Source organism: Echinops telfairi, unplaced genomic scaffold (genome assembly GCF_000313985.2).
Source record: "Echinops telfairi isolate 266 unplaced genomic scaffold, ASM31398v2 ScPeMD7_7474;HRSCAF=8512, whole genome shotgun sequence".
Taxonomy (NCBI): domain Eukaryota; kingdom Metazoa; phylum Chordata; class Mammalia; order Afrosoricida; family Tenrecidae; genus Echinops; species Echinops telfairi.
The window spans coordinates 5,823,752-5,832,138 of NW_022111378.1; the positions used below are offsets into that span (position 1 = coordinate 5,823,752).

The window sequence follows — 8,387 nt, forward strand, 5'->3', positions numbered from 1 at the left end:
AAAGATCTACATATAACCTCCTCCCTGGGGGATGGACAACAGAAAAGGGGGTAAAGGGAGACATCGGACAGTGTAAGATATGACAAAACAATAATAATTTATAAATTCAAGGGTTCATGAGGGAGGGGGTAGCGGATAGGGAGGGAGAAAAATGAGGAGCTGATATCAAGTAGAAAGCAAATGTTTTGAGAATGATGATGGCAACAAATGTACAAATGTGCTTGACACAATGGATGCATGTATGGATTCTGATAAGAGTTGTACGAGCCCCAATAAAATGATTTTAAAATAAAATTTAAAAGGATAAAAAATTTAAATTTAAGACTATATGAAAATTGCACAATTATACAAATTCAAGATGCGTAGTGCTGTTTTAGAGCTCAAGCCAAGGCAAATTCCTCCTTATATATCTGATATTTTGGCTTACAGAGTAAGTCAACTCTGGTACAAAGATTAACCCTGGCAGTGCAGTGATTACAGTGCTCAGTTGTTTAAAATCTTTGTTAAGCTTTGAATAAATGATTTGTACAGAATGAAAATGGGTAAAAAACATAAATTTGCAAAAAAGCATAGCCTTAAAGACAATTTTTAAATTAGTAGCAATTTAATTTTGTACCTTTTCATAGTAAGAACAGCTATTATATCACGCAATCCATTTTCTTTCTTATCTAAATCCTGTAGTACAACCTGTTTATAGAAAGAACAACAAAGACAAATTTAGTACATTAAATTCATGTACTAATTATTCCAAAGAGTTAATTAACAAGTTTAAATGGGATAGTTTTCCATTCTCCTACCAATAATTTAAAGAGCATTCAGAGACTAGTTAGGCTTTCTTAATTGGTAATACCTCCTCTAGAAGGATGATGTACACTAACTACTGACTTATCCCTCTTAAATGCCATGACCTAAATTAAAGCATTATTTCTAAGAAATACTCTTTCTCTCAAAAAAATAAGGACTGCAAGAGGGCTTAAGAAAATTGGTGGAAAAATGAAATTAACAAACCGTGAAACTTTTCCACAGACTTTTTACAGCTCCTTCGTACTTTCCTGTTGGGTACTTAAGTCACTATCAATCACAGTGGTCTAGAGCAGCTTCTAAGAGATGTTCAGTTGAAAGGGTGCTACTCCAGGAGACCGAGTTAAGTCAAGTCTGCGCTGGGACCAGGCATTTTGTGTGTGTGTGTGTACACACTTCATCATTCTTTTGTTAGAAAGGTTCATTAAAGATAAAAAGAATACAAACATATACACATGTACATATACATGTATGTACACATCTCTTCTAATATAACTATGTCCCTGTGTAAGGTTAAGAAGCAAAAGGCTTCTCGTGGCACTTCTAACCCACCCACTTGTAGGATTTTCAGATTATGGTTTAAAGATGTATGGATACTTTCATTCTACACGCAGGAATATCGAACAATGCACAGCTACTTAGTCGTGCACTTTCTCCCTTTAGAGAGTCTGCAGAAAACGAGAAGCCCTCAACAAGGCAGAGCGATGCAGCAGCCGCAGGGCCGGGCCCTGTTTCATTCTGCTGCACAGGCTCAGTGTGAGCTGGAACCACCACCGAACACCCCACCACACCCAGGCTCCCAGTCACCTATAAAACAGTCCTACAGGTCTTGTGTACGTTTTAGTGCAACTATATGTTTGGGGCACACTTTAAATAAATACCATGGCTCTACCTTAGTCTTTTTAAAACAACTAAGACCCAAACCAAAAATACTACTAGGCTGTAAATGTTTATGGCAGTTGACAATTTCATCTTTCTCCTGAAGAGTATGGTGGGTTTGAACCAACAACCTTGCAGTCAGCAGTCAAATGTTTACCCAATAGCACCACCAGGACCCCTTTTGAAAGAGGCAGACGATCATATATTATGAAATGTATATGTGGAATTTTGAAAAAACCTCCTTAGTTTTTTCTGTTGGGGGATACAAACGAATCCTGTTTCAGAGGTAGCAGGATACAATGGTGAGAGAAGCCAATGAGAGAGTAAAATGCTAACAAGAAAATAGCAAGGCTCCTCTTAATTATCTGTAAAATGGGAACCATAATGTTTATCTCACAGCATTTGGGATGACGCCTAATACAGCACCTGGCAGTCAGTGAACAACGACAAAAATGTTATTTCCCTTCCACTTACCTTGCTCCCAAATAGCTGGGAGAGGGTCAAGAGGACAAACTGAAGCAGTATACATCCAAAGTGTATTTTGTTATTTTTCCCTAACACCTTATATTGGCCTATTTCTTCCCTCTCTCAAAAATGAAGAAGAAATAATTCATTTGTGAAAAGGTTAGATGTCTGTACTATATTTTGTAGTAACTGAAATATTAAATGGAGTGAATTTGAAGCTGAAAGAAAAACTAAAGTTTCATGTCACGAATTCAGTCTGATCTTGTGTTCACCTGTGCAAATTTGTTTTCCTCTTTTGCAGAATTTTTCCCTTCTGACTCATAGAGTTCTAGGCAGACTGAAGATATATTTCCAGGTGCTTGTAAGGTGTGCTGCCTTCTAGCTGGCAAAGGAGTTCCTGATGGAAACAGTATTGTGAATCTGTTGATTCCTGATTCATCCACTCCCTAAAAAGCAGAAAAAGTACATGCACATCATTTGGTATTCATCTTCACAAGAAACAATTACCTCAGTACTGTTAAATATTTTAATGTTTCATACAAGGGGCTCCAAAAGTTTGTGGAATCACTGAATTAAGAAATAGAATTTTTCCCAGGAAACTTTTGAAGCCACCTCACATATTTAATCAAATACCAAATATATTCCTTTGATAATCTAGAAACTACAGCTAGGCAAAAAAACAGAAGTGATCCCTAATCCTAAACCACTTTAAACTATGCTTTAGCTATATTAGAAGCTTACAATTATAATTTTAAAGAAAATAGTATATTAGATAAATAATAAGTAAAAGAACATTAAGAAATTCATTAAAAGTAAAATAAAGAATTTAATCAAAATACTGAGATGTAAGATAAAAGATTGTCGGCCATAAAAATGTATAGCAGTTAGTTTGTCATTTTCTTTTTTTGGAAAAGTATAGAAAAGCTGTATATACCTTAATTAAAATATCTTTGGCTGAACATTCAATCTTAAGAGAGTCTTGCATTAATAAGTTTTCCTTCCCAATAAGAATCCCTGCTTCTATTGCTGCACCCATGGGGATCACCTCATCTGGAGGGAGGGAACTTAAAAGCTCTACAGCAGGAAAAAGGTCTTTAATGAGCTGCTGCAGCTTTGGCATTCGAGAAGATCCTCCACAAAGGACAACCTAGAAAATAAAGATCATTTTCAAATTTTCACTTTTCAAAGTTACATGCAATAAACCAAACCATCTTCTTGTTTTTGTAATGCAAGTCCTAAGTTTAATATTATTTTGACATTAGTTCTTTACTTACCAAGAAATCTCACCACATATTAGAATATACAGTACATCAACATATATATAGTTCATCACTAATAATGTGCAAATGAGGCTTAACCTCAAATAAACATTTGAATAATAATTATATATGAATACTTTGTAGTCTGTGGTAGTTACATACTTTCGGGTCGTCAATTTGATATATCGAACGTAGGGGTGGAGTCCAGCCTGTCAATCAGGTCACCTCCTTGTGAGTGTGGCCTTCTAATAAAGAGGGTTCTGGGAGCCACCCACACCCCCTCTGACTGCACCTTCCTGCTGCTGAGTCACCGGGAGAGTTGATGGAGCCACACTGAGAGCTGCGAGCCCTGTGATGCAGCCACCACCATTGGATCCACAAGACTTTCACCCAGCGGCCTGCAATCTCCTGCAATCTGCATCATTGCATGTAGCTGCATGAGTCTGTAAAGGGATTAATGGCCTAGCATTGGACTTATGGCCCTGATCTGGAACTGGGCTGGGATGTTTGCTTGGTGTACGATTATCATATATGCTCATGGATAAGCCGAGTTTTCCAGCACATTTTTAATGCAGTTTTTGTGGTAAAATTAGGTGCCTTGGCTGAAATTCGGGTCGGCTTATACTAGAGTATATACGATGTCTGGATTTGTTTCTCTAGTCAACCAGCCCAACACACTGTCCCAGCAGTTGAAAAATGTCTTATAGCATATTTTTGTGACACAATAAATATTGCCAATCACTTTATTTTAAAATAATTCCAGAGTTTTGCCTTCATATGGGAGAACAGTAATTTTGGGGGTGAAAAAAACCAAACACCCAGATGCTTTCCACAGCTACATTTCAGAGTCCTTGAACCAAGTGATCAATTGAATCTGTGGCTCCTGAAGAACTTCATGTAATACAAGTAATGCTTAAATTTGTGACCAGATCATACGTTTTGCATTTGTGAACATCCTATATTCTGAATACTAGGAGTATATTCAGAATATAGTATAGTTATATTAGCCCAGATGTAGTCCAATAAAGGAAACCATCAACAAGCACTTATTTAATATCCTTTCTATGTTCTAAAAGATCAGCATGATAGGACAGAGGTCCAAATGAAGAAAGCCACATCTCTTTAATATTAGGTGTGAAATGATGAGTGATACCATATTAATCTTCAGTGAAGGCATGAGGCACGTCAGCTGAAGGATTAAAAACAACAACAAACGCGTTTATCTTGGCAAAGGTCCCCCAAAAGATCGGTTTTGGAAGTAAATGAAATGACTTCTCTAAAATTTTATGATTTCAGGTAAGTTCCATAAGAACAATATTAAGTATGTTTTTTTCAATCAGATTCAACATAAAAAAGCTCTATTAGTAAACAAGCATACTGTAAAAACGAAATAACCCAGGATAATCTTGGATCGTGGAATAGTTTCATTTAAATGGATAAATTAAATAATATGTAACTTAATGCAGTGAACAGCAAATTTTAATTTAAATAAATTCCTTAAACATTGTGTGCTGCATGAGATTCCTTTGGCAAACAAATTTTAATAGAAAATACATGTTTAAAAAATACCAAGGGCTTTTCAAATACATTAGCTGGATTTCATAAAATGAAACCAAACTGCTGTAAAACAATCATACTGCATAATTGCTTGGAAATGAGAAAATAAGCTACACAACAAGAAGAAAACTATAACGTACTACAGATTATTCTGAAAGCTAACAAAACTGCAGTCTGTAAAAAGCTTGTGAGGGAAGGGGGGAGGAAGAAGGGAGGGGGAGGGGAAAAAAATGAGCTGATTCCGGGAACCCAAGAGGTAAGCGAATTTTGGGAATGAAGAGGGCAACAAATGTATAGATGTGCTTTACACAATTGATCTATGTATTGTGATGAATTGTATGAGCCCCAATAAATTGATTAAAAAAAAAAAAAAGCTTGTGGTACATCTTACGGAACACACTGTGGTAAAGGCACAGCTATTTGAACAAAGTAAAATTATAGTTATTTTTATTTTTGTTATGGAAAAGTGAAAATGAAATAAAGGAGCTGGCGTTGAGACCGTGGCGGCTCAGTGGTTACAAGGTGGGCTGCTGGTCCCCAGGTCAGCAGTGAAACCACCCACTGCTCTGCGGACAAAGATGAGGCTTTCTTGGTCCAATAAGACTCCGTCTTGGAAACCCCGTGGCTGTTCGACCCTGTCTGGGAACAACTTGGTGCAGTGAGTTTAATTTGGTTTTGGAGCATTCAGTTTAAGAATCCAGAAAACTAACGAAAGTGTCCCAGAAAGTCTGAAAATAAACAGAGAAAACTGGAGATAAACCAACTAGAAAGGCGAAAAACAGGACTTGAAAGAAAGAAAAGAAAAAAAAGACAAAATTCTGCCAAACCTAGGCAAGTACAACAAAACCTACGTGAGAGAGCTTATCTACATTCTGAATACGAAGAATGTCTTTAACCTTAATTCAAGCAATTGGGAGGTGTATGGTTTGTGCTATCAAACTGTGACAGCTCTCTGAGAAGTCACGGAAAAGGAACTTACTGCCTGCCACGATGGAAGTGTTCTGAATGTACTAAATGATCTCTCTCTCTCTCTCTCTCTCTCACACACACACACACACACACACACACACACACACACACACGAAAAGATTTCCATCAGACAGTACCTACCAAAGTAGTACAAACCCTCCAAACAGACAAATTCAAAGGAAATAGAAACAATATTTGTCATATATATGAAGAGATGGTATTTATAATCTTAGCAGCAGACGAAGAAATTAGTATAACAGACTTAAGCTCATGCATAAGTGAAACTTCTATATGTCAAATACTTTCCTCCAGAAGACTAAAATTAAACAAAAAGTGGCAATTAATATTAATATAGAAAGCATGCATCTCTATAGAATTAAAAAAACACTGAAAAGATTTAACAGGTAAAGAATATGAAATGAGTATATACAAAACCAAATAAATTAAATAAATGTTAAAAGATAATCTACTAACTAGAGAAATGTAAACATCAACTCAAGGACAGTGAGTTTGTTTTTTTGCTGTATGTATGGCTGAAAAAAATATTAATTCCACTCTTTTGGAAAGTAACTTGAGATAAAAGTAGTCATCTATGCTCTTTGGCATGGGACTCTCCTAAGAGCTATCCTAAACACAGTACATGCCTGTTACTGGGGAAAAGACCAAATGCATCACAATAATCCCCAGTGAAATCCTCCCCAGTGCCTGCGAGCTCTCCTAAGATATGAGGAATAATGTGTCAATTATGTTAGGAAGGCTATCAAGTAATCTGGGGGAAAAAGGAAATTGTTACAAGATTATACCAAAAAAAAAAAGTTCAAAATTACATATACAAAATCCAAGTTGTTGATGAAAAGAAACTACTATAGCTAGAAAAGAAGCCTCTGTATGCAAAGTAGTGATGTGGCGCTGGTTGCCTTTTCCTATTTTCTGAATTTCCTTGTATGAAAATTACTTTCATAATGAAAATGGACTATAATTTATTTTCGTTGCTACTTCATAATTGTCATTTTGCTACTGTTATGAATCAGGCGGTCCCTGTGAAAGAGTCGTTTGACTCCCAAAGGGGTCACGGCCCACAGGTTGAGAAGCGCTGCCCTAGGGTTTCCAAGGCTGTGATCTGCATGGAAGCCAGCTGCCACAGCGTTTTCCTGTGGAGTGGAAGCCGGGCTCCAACCACTGACCTTCCAGTTAGCAGCTGAGTGCTTCACTAATACACCATCACTTTACTGATGGAAATTATTAATTTCATCGATGAAAATTAGTAATAGCGACTCTCTCACAGAGCTATTGATGAGTATCCAATGAGTTGGGTTACTTAAAGCACTTAGAGACAGTGCCTTGCAATATTTAGTCCTCAAAGATCTACCAGCCTTTATTCACATACACACAAATAGACTGGAAAGAATTGTTTTGCTAGAAAACTACATATACATTAGCTATGAGTTCAACAGTCATTAATCAATATTTAATCAATTTTCTTTACTACTTCAACCAAGCTTACAAAATCTATAAATACATAACAATTTTCTCATAGGAACCAAGGGGCCATCTAATAGCAATTTTGAAAATACTCCTAAAATAACTACGTAAATAGAGAAGTATTATGTGGAAGGGGCCACAATAGATGGCCCAGGTAGAACAGGAGTAAAATATGGAGAACTCAAATTCTTAATTATAAAGACAAAAACAGACAAACTCAAACAGTAGCGCCCCGAGGAGCCCGAGACTCCTCTACATCTGGAGCCGAGCTTCTCCCCAGACCACCTTTCATCAAAGAGCAGAGCAGCACCCAAACACAGGGCATTGCCCCTAAGCTCAGCGCCTTTCTTTAGAGATGCCAGCATGAAACCCCAAGGCTATCCATTTCTTAAAAACAAAGATGAGACGATAAGGAGGGGACACAGAAACGAGAGTACCACACAGAGAATATTGAGACATCATGTAAAACGTAACTAATGTCACCAAACAATTGTACAGAAATTGTAACTAAGAACCTAACTCACTGTGTAAATTACACTTTTACCCAAAATTCAATTATCATTAAAAATGCATGTAAATGAGAATGATGATGGCAACAAATGTACAAATGTGCTTGACCCAATGTATGTATGTATGTATGGATTGTGATCATAACTGCACGAGCCCCCCAATAAAATGATTTTTTTTAATGCATGTAAATATAAAGCATTACCTTGTTGATATCATCTGTTGTGAATCCACTTTGAGCTAAGAGTTGTCTGATTGCTTCTATGCATTTATTAAAGAGTGGAGAGCAAAGGAGTTCAAATCTTGCTCTGTACACAAACGAGAAAGAGACAAAAAAAAAAAAGGCTTAATATAATCAAACAAGACATCCTTCTATCGGCCAAACTTAATGTGATGGTTTCTAAAGCCTGGCTTTATGGTCACAAATGTGTCTTTAAACACTCAGCAGTGCAGTATCATGAGGGGGCT

At 36.8% G+C, this 8,387-nt stretch overlaps 1 protein-coding gene across 1 annotated transcript in view; it reads right to left on the bottom strand.

The window, feature by feature from the left end:
- HSPA14 (heat shock protein family A (Hsp70) member 14) overlaps window positions 1-8,387 on the bottom strand; it is a 21,878-nt gene that overhangs the window by 3,978 nt on the left and 9,513 nt on the right. The window contains exons 4-7 of the mRNA XM_045285633.1: window positions 8,125-8,264; window positions 3,080-3,292; window positions 2,418-2,591; window positions 617-687 (exon numbers count right to left, since the gene is read on the bottom strand). Of these exons, the coding sequence (XP_045141568.1) occupies window positions 617-687; window positions 2,418-2,591; window positions 3,080-3,292; window positions 8,125-8,264 (598 nt within the window). The remainder of the gene's footprint in view (window positions 1-616; window positions 688-2,417; window positions 2,592-3,079; window positions 3,293-8,124; window positions 8,265-8,387) is intronic.